This window comes from Oncorhynchus mykiss, chromosome 31 (genome assembly GCF_013265735.2).
Source record: "Oncorhynchus mykiss isolate Arlee chromosome 31, USDA_OmykA_1.1, whole genome shotgun sequence".
In the NCBI taxonomy this organism is placed as follows: Eukaryota; Metazoa; Chordata; class Actinopteri; order Salmoniformes; family Salmonidae; genus Oncorhynchus; species Oncorhynchus mykiss.
The window spans coordinates 21725026-21743106 of NC_050571.1; the positions used below are offsets into that span (position 1 = coordinate 21725026).

The 18081-nt window shown below is 43.5% G+C and overlaps 1 protein-coding gene across 1 annotated transcript; it reads left to right on the top strand.

Moving 5' to 3' along the window:
* The first annotated feature begins 2105 nt into the window (after positions 1–2105).
* rell2 (RELT like 2) lies at positions 2106–17056 on the top strand. The gene is made up of 6 exons (XM_036970404.1): positions 2106–2242; positions 9027–9268; positions 12501–12566; positions 12674–12737; positions 14203–14403; positions 14658–17056. Exons 2-6 carry the CDS (start codon positions 9070–9072, stop codon positions 16639–16641), a joined length of 2514 nt encoding a protein of 837 aa, XP_036826299.1. The 5' UTR covers positions 2106–2242; positions 9027–9069; the 3' UTR covers positions 16642–17056.
* Positions 17057–18081: the final 1025 nt, after the last annotated feature.

Here is an 18081-nt window from a genome sequence, read left to right on the forward strand (position 1 = left end):
CAGGTGCGGTAGAGAGAGAGAGTCGAAAACAGCACGTCAGGTACAAGGTATCCCGTCCGGTGAAACAGGTCAGGGTTCCATAGCCGCAGGCAGAACAGTTGAAACTGGAGCAGCAGCACCAGCAGGTGGAATGGGGGCAGCCAGGAGTCATCAGGCCAGGTAGTCCTGAGGTTCAGATCCTCCGGGAGAGGAGAAAGAAAGGGAGAGTGAGAGAATTAGAGGGAACATACTTAAATTCACACAGGACACCAGATAAGACAGGAGAATTACACCAGATATAACAGACTGACCTTAGCCCCCCGGCACTTAAACTACTGCAGCATAGATACTGAAGGCTGAGACAGGGTTGGGTCGGGGGACACTGAGGCCCCGGTTTGTACCTTGCCGTTTACCTTCGCACCCCTGGGCCAGACTACACTCAACCATAGGACCTACTAAAGAGATGAGTCTTCAGTAAAGACTTAAAAGTCAAGACCGAATGTACGTCTCTCACATGGATTAGCAGACCGTTCCATAAAAATGGAGCTCTATAGGAGAAAGTTCTGCCTCCAGCTGTTTACTTAGAAATTCTAGGGACAATAAGGAGGCCTGCCTGAGTCTTGTGTCCGTAGCGTATGTGTAGGTATGAGCGACAGGACCAAATTGGAGAGGTAGGTAGTAGCAAGCCCATGTAATGCTTTGTAGGTTAGCAGTAAAACCTTGAAATCAGCCCTTGCCTTAACAGGAAACCAGTGTAGAGAGGCTAGCACTGGAGTAATGTGATCAAATTTTGGGGTTCTAGTCAAGGTTCTAGCAGCCTGGTTTAGCACTAACTGAAGTTTATTTAGTGCTTTATCTGGGTATCCAGAGAGTAGAGCATTGCAGTAGTCTAATCAAGAAGTGACAAAGCATGGATTAGTTTATCTACTGTACATCAGTTTTGGACAAAAAAAAGTTTGAGATTTTTGCAATGTTACGAAGATTGTAATCTAGTTTTAAATATTAAATTAGGGTTGTTGAGGTCAACCGCCTGTATTCAACGGAGACGCTATACTACTTGCCTCATGTCATGAATATGCAAAGCCATCTCGAGAGAAGTCCGATATAACGTAATTTTTTCTCAAAGTTGCCGGGATGTCACGTGTCCTAATGTCACGTGTACACTTAAAACAATTTAAGCATTACGAAACTTCTATTCGATCAAATAAACCTCACATAGCAAATAAACCATTCGTTGTTTTGTTTACCAAACTTGACACTCTCGCTTGGTGGTCGAAACAGCGAAAAAACGCCACCTGCTGGAGGGAGACAGATTTTCTGCCGATTTGGGCCTCTCTCTTCCTCTTCGTCTCTGACAGTACCAAACATACAAAATACAGTCTGTGGGGCGGGAACAGAAAGAGGGGCTTGGGAAATGTACTACCAATCACAGCCGCTAGGAGCTAGGCTAATACTTTCTCCCTGGCTACGCATGGCAGTCCGGCTGTTTTTTTTATTATGGGTCAAATGTTGAGAAAGAAAAATGTCAGAGCTTAGTAACAAAAATTGTAGTTCACTTTTTATGATGAGTATGACTTATTGTAAGCAAATTTGATATAGATATGATGTGTTTACTAGCCTATATCCTTCACATAGCCTTCTGGTTATCCAAATGGTTTCCCCTTTATGTGGATAACGCATGGTGCTGACAAAACGAGCTTGATATCACTTTAGTTTAATCATATCATGTGTAAACTTGTCCAGTTCCTCTTTAACTCTTCTGTTCTAAGGGGGGTGTTCTTCAAGAAACAACATCTCACTGTAGTTATTGGATAAATGTCTAATGCACCCGTCTATGTAGATATTGTTGTTTATTTTTAACTGGACTACTAGAACAACTATTGAGTCAAACATCTTACAAATTTAAGCATTTGTAAGTATTATGCAGGATTTTGAAATTAGTTATTCAATGCTTCACTTTCAAATGTGGAATTTCTTTCAATTATCTACTGGTTAGCATCGATTAATTGGACCAATTGGATGAATTGTAAAAGTGTAACAGTCCAAAAATCTGGCCTCAAAATAAAATAACGGCTACACAATGTCTTTGCTCTTTTCCCTTTAAATAACTTGCAGAATCTCCTTCCCTCCGTTTGCTCCAGAGCAGCTCTCGTTTGGCCAGAAGAAAACTGTAGCGGATCTCAATGGATTTACTATATGAGATCACACACCTATCGGGATAGCATCCACATTTACTACGGGTTCATAATGTTTCTGAAAGAACGTAAGTAGGGTGCTTTGCAACTCGTTAAATAATGATAAAAGGGAACGGTTCATTATAGACTGACGATGGGCGTATGGGCTGTTCAAGTCAGCAATTGAACCTGGGGAGCGTATGATGCAGCAAATGAATTGCTACAATGTTGTTATTCACAGCGATTGGAACATTATTACTATGGGAATGATATTATAGGATTATAATTAATATATATTTATAGTTTAGCGCAGCAGTGTGTCATTGATTAATTATGTAGACTGCCTGATTTAGTCACGATGATGGAGCTACAGTATCAGGCGCTCAAGTGCATCCTCGGTCAAGTTCCGACACAGACAGATCCAGAGACTCAGCAATAATATCTGGTTTTGTCATATTTGTCCTTGTCAAAATTCCATCACGTGTGCATGTCGTACGGTAGACACTAGCGCATTTAAAATACCAAGGGCAGATGTGTCATCATGGGCCATGAGGCCGCCTGAAACTTGCAAAAGATGGAGTGCACTGCGGGGTGGTCACTCTCTCTGTTGTGGGTTTTCAATTTAGGCTACCGTTGTAGGTACGGGCCACCATGTCACGAATGTCACAATTCATTTTCGGACTTCACTAGCTTTTGTTAAAAGGATTGGCTTACAAAAGTAGAACTTGATAATTCCTACATGCTGTCCGACATAGGCACTATGATCAATGTATAAAGGTGTATTATAAACTGGGTGGTTCAAGCCCTGAATGCTGATTGGCTGATTGCCGTGGTATATCAGACCATATAACACAGGTATGACAAAACATTTATTTTTACTGCTCTAATTACGTTGGTAAAGAGTTTATAATAGCATAATAGCCATGGTATATTGGCCATATACCACACCCCCTTGGGCTTTATTGCTTAAATAACTAAGGAATAGCCTAGTGAGCCAAGACTTTACAAAATCCAACTAAACTTGAAATAGCCTACAGTGTTTCCATATTTAACAAAGTATAGGAAGATCGATAGGTTAAGTATATCCTAAATAGAGTTTATGATTTTTTTTCAGGTGGCTCAACTGTCCCCTGCTTTACCAACAGGCTACAGTGGCCATTGTTCCATTGCCTAGAAGCTGTCTTGCCTGTCCATTGCTTGTCTTTAGTTTATAGTAGCCTAAATGGTGTACGCCTGTAGCCTTCATGTAGGTCTAACTGTAATCTGATTAGTAACATGTCAGGTAGTCATCACTGAGATCAAGGTCACTCATGTAGCCCTAAACTTGTACTTGAACTGAGACAATTAATGTTGATGCAGTTATGCAAATACTGTACAGCTGTACATTCTTCACAGTTGAAGATATAGTAAAGGTTATCTGAAAGGAAATGGCTATTCAAGACGTCATGTATTTTTATGTCACTGAGGAGGGTCAGAATGTGGAAACAGTCAGCCATGGTGAGTAGAGGTCACATATACAGCTGTGGGATCTTAATTTGATCACCCTGTTGAATGAGAACTTTCCTGTAAATGCAGGACATTTTAATCTTGTAGTGTATTTGATGTTAAAAAGACTTCTGAAGTTTGTAATTTCCACTTTCTCTTACAAAAAATGTTTCAACCCCTACAAAAATGTCCATTAATTATAAAACACATAATAATTCACATTTTCTGTTGCTGCACGATTATTTTCCTGCTGTAGCTAACTGTCTCAAATTAAGATCATGCAACAGTATTTGATATGACAGACTACGAATTCAAATGGCCAGTTTGTAGTGAGTTTTTGAAATGATCATATGCATCTCTAGGAAATAAAATGTGAAAAAGACAGCTGACAACTGCAGGCATCACATATAAAAATCAATGGCACAATTGAATCAAGTGACCCTTTCTATTCTTAGCAATGGATCACATTATTTTCCACTCTCTGAAAAATTCTGTTTGTAATGATATGAGTACAGAGCTTCCCGAAAATGACAGGGCCTTTAAAAACACAATCATCAATGTGTGTGTTCCTGATGGTGGGCATTATATTGCTGAGTCACCTCAATATTCTCTGTGCTTATGCTGATGCAGAGATATTCTGCTTCATATTTCAATTGGCTTGTGTCGATTCCCGACATTTTTTTCTGCAAATACAATGTTAGCAAATTAGCTCATTGTAATTCAACAGATTTATTGATAATCTATATTATACATTGATGTACTGTAAGTATGACAGAGCTGTGTACAGGACTTGTCCTCTTGTGACAGTGACACTAGACCATTGACAACCTTATTGGTAAGTGGCATAATTTAGAGGGACAGATAGACTGTACATTTCTGTTTCCTGAGACATTAGTTGCCATACATTTCCAATTCCACCCACATATTGTAAACATGTTAGGCTGAGAGAGTAGCCAGAAGGGAATGTACTATATTTCTATGAGATACACAGGAAATATTATTTTACTGCTGCAAGGTGGATCTGCTAGGGAGTATATGTCTGAACTGCTGAGGTGAGGGGCTTTCTGGTTGTGTCTAGGCTAGAGGTCGATCGATTATAATTTTTCAACGCCGATACCGATTATTGGAGGCCCAAAAAGCAGACACCGATTAATCGGACAATTTTATTTTTTTATTTGTAATAATGACAATTACAACAATACTGAATTAACACTTATTTTAACTAATACATCAATAAAATCAATTTAGCCTCAAGTAAATAATGCATAATGGTTTAAATAATGCAAAAACAAAGTGTTGGAAAAGAAAGTAAAAGTGCAATATGTGCTATGTAAGAAAGCTAACGTTTCAGTTCCTTGCTCAGAACATGAGAACATTTGAAAGCTGGTGGTTCCTTTTAACATGAGTCTTCAATATTCCCAGGTAAGAAGTTTTAGGTTGTAGTTATTATAGGAATTATAGGACTATTTCCCTCTATACCATTTGTATTTCATTAACCTTTGACTATCGGATGTTCTTATAGGCACTTTAGTATTGCCAGTGTAACAGAATAGCTTCTGTCTCTCTCCTCGCTCCTCCCTGGGCTAGAACCAGGAACACAACGACAACAGCCACCATCGAAGCAGCGTTACCCATGCAGAGCAAGGGGAACAACTACTAGAAGACACAGAGCGAGTGACATTTGAAACTCTATTAGCGCGCGCTAACTAGCTAGCCATTTCACTTCAGTTACACCAGCCTCATCTCTGGAGTTGATAGGCTTGAAGTCATAAACAGCGCAATGCTTGACGCACAACGAAGAGCTGCTGGCAAAACGCACGAAAGTGCTGTTTGAATGAATGTTTACAAGCCTGCTTCTGTCTACCACCGCTCAGTGAGATCCTTAGATACTTGTATGCTCAGTCAGATTATATGCAACGCAGAACACGCTAGATAATATCTAGTAATATCATCAACCATGTGTAGTTAACTAGTGATTATGATTGATTGTTTTTTATAAGATAAGTTTAATGCTAGCTAACAACTTACCTTGGCTTACTGCATTCGAGTAACAGGCAGTCAGTCTCCTTGTGGAGTGCAACGAGAGAGAGGCAGGTCGTTATTGCGTTGGACTAGTTAACTGTAAAATTGCAGGATTGAATCCCCCGGGCTGACAAGGTGAAAATCTGTCGTTCTGCCCCTGAACAAGGCAGTTAACCCACCGTTCCTAGGCCGTCATTGAAAATAAGAATGTGTTCTTAATTGACATGCCCAGTTAAATAAAGGTATAAAAATATATATATAATACAAAAAATACTACAAATCAGCGCCCAAAAATACCGATTTCCGATTGTTATGAAAACTTGAAATCAGCCCTAATTAATCGGCCATTCCGATTAATCTGTCGACCTCTAGTCTAGGCCCTATACAGTTCATTCAGAAAGTATTTACACCCCTTGACTTTTTCCACATTTTGTTGTGTTACAGCCTGAATTTAAAATGTATTAAATTGAAATGTTGTATCACTGTCCAGTGGCCTACACACAATAATACCCCTGTAACGTTTTTCTTGAGGTGAAGGAGAGGCGGACCAAAATGCAGCGTGGTGGTTATTCATGTTTAATTTATAAACACACTATACATGAATAAACTAACAAAACAATAAACATGCAAAAAAAAAAAAAAACCTAAACAGCCTTAGCTGGTGCAAACACAGAGACAGGACCAATCACCCACGACACACTCAAAGAATATGGCTGCCTAAATATGGTTCCCAATCAGAGACAACGATAAACACCTGCCTCTGATTGAGAACCACTCCAGACAGCCATAGACTATGCTAGAAAACCCCACTAAGCCACAATCCCAATACGTACGAAAAAACCCCAAGACAAAACACACCACATAAAAAAAAAACATGTCACACCCTGGCCTGACCAAATAAAGAAAGAAAACACAAAATACTAAGACCAGGGCGTGACAACCCCATAATGTCAAGGTGGAATTATGTTTTATTTTATGTATTCAACCCTTTTGTTATGGCAAGCCTAAATATGTTCAGGAGTAAAGATTTGCTTAACAAGTCACATAATAAATTGCATGGACTCTGTGTGCATGCAATAATAGTGTTAAACATGATTTTTGAATGACTACCTCATCTCTGTACCCTCTTTACAATTATCAGTAAGGACTCTCAGTCGAACAATTATTTTCAAACACAGATTAAACCCCAAAGACCAGGGAGATTTTCCAACGCCACGCAAAGAAGGGCACCTAAGGGCCTCCCGGGTGGCGCAGTGGTCTAAGGCAATGCATTGCAGTGCTAGCTGTGCCACCAGAGATTCTGGGTTCGAGCCGGGAGGCCCATGGGGCGGGGCACAATTGGCCCAGCGTCGTCCGGGTTAGGGTGGGTTTGGCCGGCAGGGATATCCTTGTCTCATTGCGCACTAGCGACTCCTTCCATTGGTGTGGCTGGCTTCTGGGTTGGATGTGCATTGTGTCAAGAAGCAGTGCAGCTGGGCCTCCCGGGTGGCACAGTGGTTAAGGGCGCTGTACTGCAGCACCAGCTGTGCCACCAGAGACCCTGGGTTCGCGCCCAGGCTCCCGGCCACGACCGGGAGGTCCGTGGGGCGACGCACAATTGGCCTAGCGTCGTCCGGGTTAGGATATCCTTGTCTCATCGTGCACCAGCGACTCCTGTGGCGGGCCAGGCGCAGTGCGCGCTAACCAAGGTTGCCAGATGCATAGTGTTTCCTCCGACACATTGGTGCAGGAGGATACGCGCTGTATTAAGAAGCTTGTGTATCGGAGGACACATGACTTTCAGCCTTCGTCTCTCCCGAGCCCGTACTGGAGTTGTAGCGATGAGACAAGATAGTAGCTACTAAAACAATTGGATACGACGAAACTGGGGAGAAAAAGGGGTAAAATTAAAAATAAAAAAAAGTGCAGCTTGGTTGGGTTGTGTTTCGGAGGACTCTCTCTCGACCTTTGCCTCTCCGGAGTCCGTACAGGGGTTGCAGAGATGAGACAAGACTGTTGCGATGAGACAATTAATAATAATAATAGTAATAAAAAAAATGACATTGAATATCCCTTTGAGTATGGTGAAGTTATTCATCCTATCAATACACAAAGGTAACTCAGTTGCCGGAGAGGAAGGAAACCACTCAGGGATTTTACCATGAGGCCAATGGTGACTTTAAAACAGTTACAAAGTTTAATGGGAGAAAACTGAAGATGGATCAACAACATTGTAGTTACTCCGCAATACTAACCTAAATGACAGAGTGAAAATATTCCAAAATAGTGTAAAACTGCAAACAAAATGGCTAATATATTTACTTTATGTCCTGAATACAAATGTTTGGGGCAAATTCAACACATCACTGAGTACCACTCTTCATATTTTCAAGTATGGTGGTGGCATCATGGTATGAGTATGCTTCTCATCGGCAAGGACAAGGGAGTTTTTAGGATAAAAAGAAACGGAATACAACTAAGCACAGGCAAAATCCAACCGGAAAACCTGGTTCAGTCAGCTTTTCAACAGACACTGGGAGATACATTCACCTTTCAGCAGGACAATAACTTAAAACACAAGGCCAAATATACACTGGAGTTGCTTACCAAGACGACATTGAATGTTCCCAAGTGGTCTGGTTACAATTTTGACTTAAATCGGCTTAAAAATCCATGGCAAGACTTGAAAATGGCTATCTAGCAATGATCAACAAAAAACTTGATAGAGCTTGAAGAATTAAAAAAATAATAATGTGCAAATAGTGTACAATTCAGGTGTGAAAAGCTCTTAGAGACTTACCCAGAAAGACTCACAGCTGTAATCCCTTCCAAAGGTGATTCTGACATGTATTGACTCAGGGGTGTGAATACTTATGCAAATTTTATATTTCTGTATTTAATTTGGAATACATTTGAAAACATTTCTAATGTTAACATTGTTTTACAAAAATTGCGATATTTTGCCGACCAGGTTTTACAAACTATAAAGTACTATACAACAAAATATTAGTTGATGAGTGGTTGATGAAATCCTCACTTCTTGGCCTGTAGAATTTAGCACAGTGTGTGAGGGAGTGAGTGAGTGTGGGCCAAGATGCTCAGTAAAAAAACATCCAACGGTGTGTACCACCAGGCCCAGATTTCTCTGCCTGCTGAGATAGATAAAGTTGTCTCTAGCCAGTGGTACGCACAGGAAGTTGAGAACAGGGATTATCTAGTCACAACATGATGACAGGAGACTCAGGTGGCCTTACAAGACCAGGCACACAGGCCCATCAATGCCGCTGAGTGGATCAAGAGTTGACATCTTCTGATAAGTTTGGGGAACCTCCTTCATGGTTACGTTACTGACTACAGGACATATGTGTGTACCCATTGGCTATACAGGACTACACTACAGATAGAGGACGAGTGAGGACCCTTTTGAGGGATGACAGACCTGGAGGCATCGACAGTGGGGGAACCCCCTCCCCCGTATATGATCTTCCTCCTGGTCTTCTTCTTCTTCATCACTGGCCTCCTGGGCTTCCTGGTCTGCCACCTGCTGAAGAAGAAGGGCTACCGTTGCAGGACTGGGGAGGAGGAGGACGATGAGGAGTGTGAGCAGAAACTGGGACCAGACAAGAATGGTAGGTATCTACCAGGATCTGTCAGAGTGTGTTTAGACATACTGTATAATGGCTTTTGATCTATCCATTGATGTCAAATAAAATAAAATCTTATTGGTCACATACACATATTTAGCAGATGTTTTGGCAGGTGTAGCGAAATGCTTGTGTTCTTAAGTCCGACAGTGCTGTAGTATCTAACAATTCACAACAATACAAACATCTAAAAGTATAAGAATGGAATTAAGAAATATATATATATATTTGTTTTAACAACAAAAAAAATTGGAGTGGCAATGATTAAAATACAGTAGAATAGAATACAGTATCCAGAGGTGGGACCAAGTCATTGAGTTACAAGTCACAAGTAAGTCTCAAGTCTTAGCACTCAAGTCACAAGTAAGTCTCAAATCAAGACAGGCAAGACCAACACGTCTCAAGTCCTAAACTTTGAGTTTCGAGTCCTAAACAAGTCATAATGTACTCTTCACCAAATGTAATACCATTTCATATTTTTAACAAGAGTAATAGTTAGTGAATTACATTTATGTAAATCATGAATGCTTTTAAAAATATATTTATTACTTTCCAAATAAACTTTATATTTCCATGGAAATACATGGGTAGCCATAAGAAAGACCCCCTCCCCAATAGCGATCGACTATCGAGGATCGCTATCGGGCGATGTAGGCTTGTACACAATCTCCCAACCTTCACACACAATGATCACATTCCCACACTGACTGACTGTGTGGAGGCTCATTGAATTAACGTTACGTTAGCCAACATGCTACACTAGCAAAGTTATGAATGATATAGCTGTCGGCTATATTAGCTACGACTTAGCGTTCTTTGTGCAGCTTCAAATGTCGAACAAAGTTGGAAGTTGGTGCGCCTCCGTCTGTCATTTTCTTCCCGCATGTTTTGCAAGTTGCAATATGTTTTTGTTGATACAGTGTAGTCTTTATATCCGAAAATAATACTTTTGGGTGTCATCTTTCCAAGCGCTCCATCTGAATTCACCCGCCAACGTTCCTCTGCACTGCCATGCGCAACTTTTTCTCAGCTGGCACAATTTGATTGGCTGCTGTCCGATTCAAACTGTAATCCTTTAAATAAATACTTTTTTTAATAGCATCGTTTTTAATATTTGGGCTTGGGGAGGGTATCAAGTCAGTTCGAGTCAAAAGGCTCAAGTCCAAGTTAAGTCACTAGGCATTGGTGTTAAAGTCAAAGTCAAGTTGCAAGTCATGATATTTGTGACTTGAGTCTGACTCGAGTCCAAGTCATGTGACTCAAGTCCACACCTCTGGTATATATATATGAAATGAGTAAAGCAGTATGTTAACATTATTAAAGTGACTAGTATTCTAATATTAAAGTGACCAGTGATTCCATGTCTATGTACATGGGGCAGCAGCCTCTAAGATGCAGGGTTGAGTAGCCAGGTGGTAGCCATGAAGGCTATTTAACAGACTGATGGCCTTGAGATAGAAGCTGTCTTTCAGTCTCTAGGTCCCAGCTTTGATGCACCTGTACTGACCTCGCCTTCTAGATGGTAGTGGGGTGAACAGGCCTTGGCTCAGGTGGTTGTTGTCCTTGATGATCTTTTTGACCTTCCTGTGACATCAGCTGCTGTAGGTGTCCTAGAGGGCAGGCAGTGTGCACACAGTGATGCGTTGTGCAGACCTCACTACCCTCTGGAGAGCCTTACAGTTGGGCGGTGCAGTTTGCGTACCAGGTGGTGATACAGCCTGACAGGATGCTCTCAATTGTGCATCTGTAAAAGTTTGTGAGGGTCTTAGGGGCCAAGACAAATTTCTTCAGCCTCCTGAGTTTGAAGAGCCGCTGTTGCGCCACCTTCACCACACTGTCTGTGTGGGTGGACCATTTCAGTTTGTCAGGGATATGTATGCCGAGGAACTTGAAGCTTTCCACCTTCTCCACTGCGGTCCCGTCGATGTGGATAGGGGAGTGCTCCCTCTGCTGTTTCCTGAAGTCTACGATCAGCTCCTTCGTTTTGTTTACGTTGAGGGAGAGGTTATTTTCCTGGCACCACTCCACCATGGCCCTCACCTCCTCCCTGTAGGCTGTTTTGTCATTGTTGGTAATCAGGCCTGTCGTCTGCAAACTTGATGATTGAGTTGGAGGCGTGTGTGGCCATGCAGTCATAGCTGAACAGGGAGTACAGGAGGAGGCTTAGCATGCACCCTTGTGGGGCCCCTGTGTTGAGGATCTGCGAAGTGGAGGTGTTGTTTCCTTCCTTCACAACCTGGGGGCAGGTCGTCAGGAAGTCCAGGACCCAGTTGCACAGGGCGGGGTTCAGACCCAGGGCCCCAAGCTTAATGATGAGCTTGGAGGGTACTATGGTGTTTAAGGCTAAGCTATAGTCAATGAACAGAACGAGAGCCCACAGTCCTTGGGACCGGTGGTACTATGTTATCCTCAAAACGGGAAAATAAGGTGTTTAGCTTGTCCGAGGGCAAGACGTCAGTGTCCGCGACATGGCTGGTTTTCCCTTTGTAACCTGTGATTATCTATTGACCCTCACCACATACATCTCATGTCTGAGTCGTTGATTTGCGACTCCACTTTATCTCTGTACTGACGTTTTTCCTGTTTGATTGCCTTACGGAGGGAATAACTACATTGTTTGTATTTGACCATATTCCCTTGCCATGATTAAATGTGGTAGTTTGCATTTTCAGTTTTGCGTGAATGCTGCTGTCTATCCACGGTTTCTGGTTTGGGTAGGTTTTAATAGTCACAGTGGGAACAACATCAGGGTCAGGGATATGGCTTGGAGAAGTTAAGTGTCCATGATTGATTTTTTAAGGCAGATACAAGGGGTATGCGTGACGTTTTTCGGACATGTCTGTCTTTATCCAAAGGCCCTTGGTCATTTACCAAGCAGGAAACTGTACTCTTTATGTTAGAGGATGTTATTTCAGCTTGAATTTAATTCAGTCCAATGTAACCACTGAACACTCACGAAGAAGTAATATTTCCCATATTGAATTCATGTTTATTTAATGGGTACTTGAAAACCATGGGCCTCAGTGGAAGTAAACAACTTTAAAGGAAGTAGAATCTCTTGGAAGCATACAAACAAACAGAAATATGCTCCTTTCATTGAAGTAAGGAAAAACGGTCCAGGTCAATAACTTTGAGAATTTCCTTTAATAATCTTGAATGATGATGAAGCACGCTTGGGGGCAAGCTGCTTCGTCAGATAAGCTTTCATATATTACAGATGATGAAGAAGAGGAAAATCAAGACACCGTTGAACAAATCCTGAAGTGCATCATTGAAAATGAAGGCAAGAACTTAATAGATACTACATTTTGTCAATACCTTTGGCACTTAAATACTGCAATTTAAATTGTGCTTAGCAAAAGTGTGTAATGTTTGTGTTCTACCTTCTAGCTAACATGGAAGCCTTCAAGGATATGCTAGGAAAACAGGATATATGTCAACATCATGATCCTAGGTACGTATTGCTAAGATCAATTTTTATTCTACTTAGTTATAATGTATTTTTGTGTAAGTAGATTTACATTCACCTTGTCTTACTCCAGCGTGTTATCACCTTTGGTGAAAGTATTTTAGTGCAGAGCTAAGGTTACTTCGTAACAGCACCAACTCCTCTCAAGTAATATACTCCTACTTTATTTCTCTCTGGAACAAACCAGTATTTCTGTGGTACATAATGCATATGGTTTAAATGCAGGTCTCCTGTACTGTACTACAGGGTTTCCACCTGCTTTAGGCTGTTGTGTTTTCAGAGAGGCCACAACAATGGGTGTAGCCTACATTTCTATGTGCCTGAGTCTGGAGAAAGTCAGTGTATTGTGTGGCTTGTATTTATGCTGGGACTAGCGGGTAGCTATGGAGTGGGGTGCCCAGCCCCTCTGTTCCTGCGCGATGCAGTGTGTCCTTGGGCTATCTGTCCCATGGGGTCACCTGGCTTAATGTTGTCTTGGTCTCAGCAGCTCTGTTATGGGATCTAGGCCCGTAACCACAAAGTGTCTCAGAGTAGGAGTGCTGATCTAGGATCTGTCCATACAATCTGATTTATTTTTAACTTAAACTCTTACTCTGAGACTCTTTGTGGATACAGGACCTGATCTTTACTGCCTTGTTGTGAGGCAAAGAGACAAATAGTCTCCCTACATAGTATGCTATTACTGCACTCAACCAACGTGCTTCTCCTTACATCCATATCAAGCATTCTAGGTAGAGATGATCGAGGGTATTCTAGAGAAACAGACCCAGTGGTGTGCTGTGATAATATAACTGTGATGTGCTACTAGTATATTGGAGAGATTTATGCTTGTTAATTAGATCCATGTTCTTACTTGGCACCTCTAGGGTGAGGGTTTTAGTGTTCCTGTCTGTTTACCAAGATAGTGCTCTGAGACTGACAGCAGCCTACAGGGCCGTGTCGTTCGTTGGTATTCTTCCCACACTCTCCTCTCTCAGCCAGCTACAGCAGCAGTATAGCCACAGTACTCCCCAGAGATGCTGCAGTCCTGATGGGAGGGAGGTCACAGACAGAGGCAGCCAGAGAGGGGAACAGAGGGACTGATGGATCACACTAGAGACTCTTATTTCACAGACAGACTACAACAAATATGCTACTATAAACCGGATGCTTAGAAATGGAGTTTAGATGCTTAGAAATATGTTTTTGGATGTTTTTGCTTAGTCATGGTCTAGAGTGTTTCCCAGACACGCTCCTCGGGACCCCAAGGGGTGCATGTTTTTGTTTTTGCCCTAGCACTACACAGTTGATTCAAATAATCAACTAAACATTGAGCTTTGATTAATTGAATCAGCTGTGTAGCGCTAGGACAAAAACCTAGGACCCCTTGCGGTCTCCAGGACCGATTTTGGAAAAGGAATGGAAAATAAACATGCCTGACTGAATGGGTATTTCATTGTCTTTCCAAAAGATTACTGCGCAAAGAGAGCCTGGGGGGTATTCCACCTCATCACCACACAGTGCACTCTGGCGCCCAGCTCGACCATAAGTCCTGCACACTCTGTGTGCAAGGGCGGTCCAAGAAGGCCCGCCGCCTGAGCCGTGTGCCTCGGACCAATAAGCCCAGAACGCCAGGAGAGAGGAGAGAGTCCACTGTGTTCGCTGTGGGAAGGTGAGTCACACTGAACGGGTGTTTGACAACACAATACATTCATCTTTATTTATTTAATTTGTTCTTGCCTGGTAGCCCATTAAGAACACATTTGTAGTCTCTCTAGTCACACTACTTTGTGTTTTCTAATGGGATTTAGGATTCAGAGAATTCAGAGGCCTTTGTGTTTAAGTACTTTACATGTGTACGGTTATGCTATCTAGGATTCTCATCGTGGTGATGTAAAGTACTATCTGATGTCCTTATACCTACAGGTTCCGAGTCACCCACATGGACAAGAAGGATCAGGGGTCTGGCGACCAGTTGGACCAATCGGAGGCCCTGGATAGTGAGAAGGGGGATGAGGAGGACCCCCAGAGGAAGGAGGGGTACAACCTGCAGAGCATGTTCAAAGACGTCAAAACAGAGACCACAAACGGTGTGGTGGCCACCGCGGCCAAGCGGAAGAAGAGTCTAGTTCTGTTCTCGCTGCGCAGAGGCAGTGATCCAGTGGGGGTCAAAGTGTCACTGAGCCAGCCCGTGGTGGAAGAGGAACCCCTCTTCAATGATCCGTTGAAGACTGCTCCAGTGCAGACCTCCAGCCCTGTGATGGCCCTGTCGTCCCAGCCCAGCATGGGCTCTGCTGCACCTGACGACACTGAGATGGCCCCTGTTAAGATGTCCCCCACTAGGGTCACTTTTATAGTGTCCCCCACAGAGGCTCCCGAACCGGTCTCTCCCAACACGAGTCCAGCAGGAGTTTCCCCCCTAACGCCCCCGGTACAAGAATCCCCCATCACCACCCCAGTACAAGTCACCCCCATGACCCCTGAAATATTCCCCCTTACCCCAGGCTCCCCTACTAACCTTGCCCCTAGCCCCTTAAATGTCTCCCCTGCCACTTCCCCTGTACAAGCCCACCCTACCCATATACAAGCCTCCCCTACCCCTGTACAAGCCTCCCATACCCCTACCCCGGTACAAGCCTCCCCTACCCCTGTACAAGCCTCCCCTACTCCTGTACAAGCCTCCCCTACCCCTGTACAAGCCTCCCCTACCCCTGTACAAGCCTCCCATACCCCTGTACAAGCCTCCCATACCCCCACCCCTGTACAAGCCTCCCCTACCACTGCCCCCTTAAATCTCTCCCCTGCCCTGTCCTCCAGAATGGTGTCCCCCTCCCCTAACTCCTTAAATCTCTCCCCTTCCCTGTCCTCCAGAATGGTGTCCCCCTCCCCTAACTCCTTAAATCTCTCCCCTTCCCTGTCCTCCAGAAAAGTGTCCTCCAATACTACTCCTTTAAATCTCTCCCCCACCCCTACCCCCATGCAAGTCTCCCCTTCCCTGTCCTCCAGAAAAGTGTCCTCCAATACTACTCCTTTAAATCTCTCCCCCACCCCTACCCCCATGCAAGTCTCCCCTTCCCTGTCCTCCAGAAAAGTGTCCTCCAATACTACTCCTTTAAATCTCTCCCCCACCCCTACCCCCATGCAAGTCTCCCCTGCCCTGTCCTCCAGAAAAGTGTCCTCCAATACTACTCCTTTAAATCTCTCCCCCACCCCTACCCCCATGCAAGTCTCCCCTGCCCTGTCCTCCAGAAAAGTGTCCTCCAATACTACTCCTTTAAATCTCTCCCCCACCCCTACCCCCATGCAAGTCTCCGATGCCCTGTCCTCCAGAAATGTCTCCCCTGCCCTCTCCTCCAGAAAAGTCTCCCCTACCCCCTTAATGGTGTCCCCTATAGCTCCTCATAGCATTCTAAGTAATACTACTACTTTAGTCAAGGTGGAACAAACCTCACCCTCCTCCTCTCCGTTCACGACCTCAGCCACAGCCACCATGAAAGGGCCAGAACACAAGGCAGACAGCCTTGCTAGGTTTAAGGCCGACAAAGTCTCTCCCACTGTGGCCACTGTGAAGATCTCCCCCACCGTGGACCACATGAAAGTCTCCGCCACCATGACTCCAACAAAAGTCTGCCCCTCCAGTGGAAGCCCTCTAGAGAACAAGCTGGAGGTGGGTAGTGTTGCCATAGTCAACGCCAGTCCTGACAGTCAGAGGGAAGTCTCTGTGGTGTGTATGGCTGATGTGGTGAAGGGGGAGAAGGAGGACCCTGCTGTGGCCCAGAGCCCCCCAGAGGAGGAGAAGGAGGACGAGGTGGAGATGGAGGACATAAAGAACTGTCGGGTCAGCCAGGAGGAGGAGGGCGTGTCTCTGAAGGAGAAGAGGAGATCAGTACACAGTCAGCACAAGTGGTGAGAGAGAGAGAGAGAGAGAGAGAGAGAGAGAGAGAGAGAGAGAGATATAGCAATAATACGGAGGTAAACCAACCAGGCCATGTCAAAACTCAACTGAGATCACCAGGCCATGTCAAAACTCAACTGAGTACACCATGCCAGGCTGGCTGAGACTGTCTGGCACCAACTATGAAGTGACATGGCTTCAAAACGACAAGGCTGTGATTCATCCAGATGGATTGATCTTAAACACTTGCATAATGTGACTAACAGCACAGCTATAATACTACTCCTATTATAACCAGACAGTGCAATCCCAGGCCTCACAGACTACACCAACAACAATCAACTATATCCCCAACAACCATCAACTATACCCCCAACAACCATCAACAATACCCCCAACAACAATCAACTATACCCCCAACAACAATCAACTATACCCCCAACAACAATCAACTATACCCCCAAAAACAATCAACTATACCCCCAACAACAATCAACTATACCCCCAACAACAATCAACTATACCCCCAAAAACAATCAACTATACCCCCAACAACAATCAACTATACCCCCAACAACAATCAGCTATATCCCCAACAACAATCAACTACACCCCCAACAACAATCAGCTATACCCCCAACAACCATCAACTATACCCCCAACAACCATCAACTATACCCCCAACAACCATCAACTATACCACCGTGTAAGTCGACCAAGAGAAAACAATGGGTAATATCGGTGTAGCCTAGCTACTTGTCAGTCTGTTCTGTAACTCTACTACATACTATGGAATTAGAGGCAGAAACTGCCTCTGAGTAGGTTAACTCCAGGTTTTGATGTAGTCACCACTGGCTGTTTCTCTACCTATACAACCACATGCTTCCCATGTCATCTTGCAAATCAGTGGACCCATTTTGGTCCGCTAAAATGTTACTAGGGGCTCGATTCAATCTATTTCGGCAAAGTTCAGGTAATTTCCGATTGAGTCGACAAATGCAGCCTTTACATTTAATTTGCGTTATAGCACTGAACTTCAGCAATACGGATTCAATTGAACCTAGTCCCAAGTGTCATTTAGGACATATTATCATCAAGGGTATTGATACAGCCCAAAATAATTCAGCTATCTGAGCTTCTAGATTCTAGCATGTGGATTCACTGTCTGTGTAGACTAATAGACTGAGAGACCAAAAGTCTGTCTTAGATCACTTTGAAACATCTATTCTTCCATTGACTCAGCTGTGTCCAATCTTATTAAGTTCTTATGTGTACAGTGGGACAGAAGTCTCCCTGCCCTGAGAAATGTTGTGCTGGGTATGGTACAGTGGGACAGAAGTCTCCCTGCCCTGAGAAATGTTGTGCTGGGTATGGTACAGTGACGTGATACAGAGGATAGTTATGTCACTTTTGATATTCTCAGAGAAAACTAAAAAAACAAAAGCTAGTCCTTAA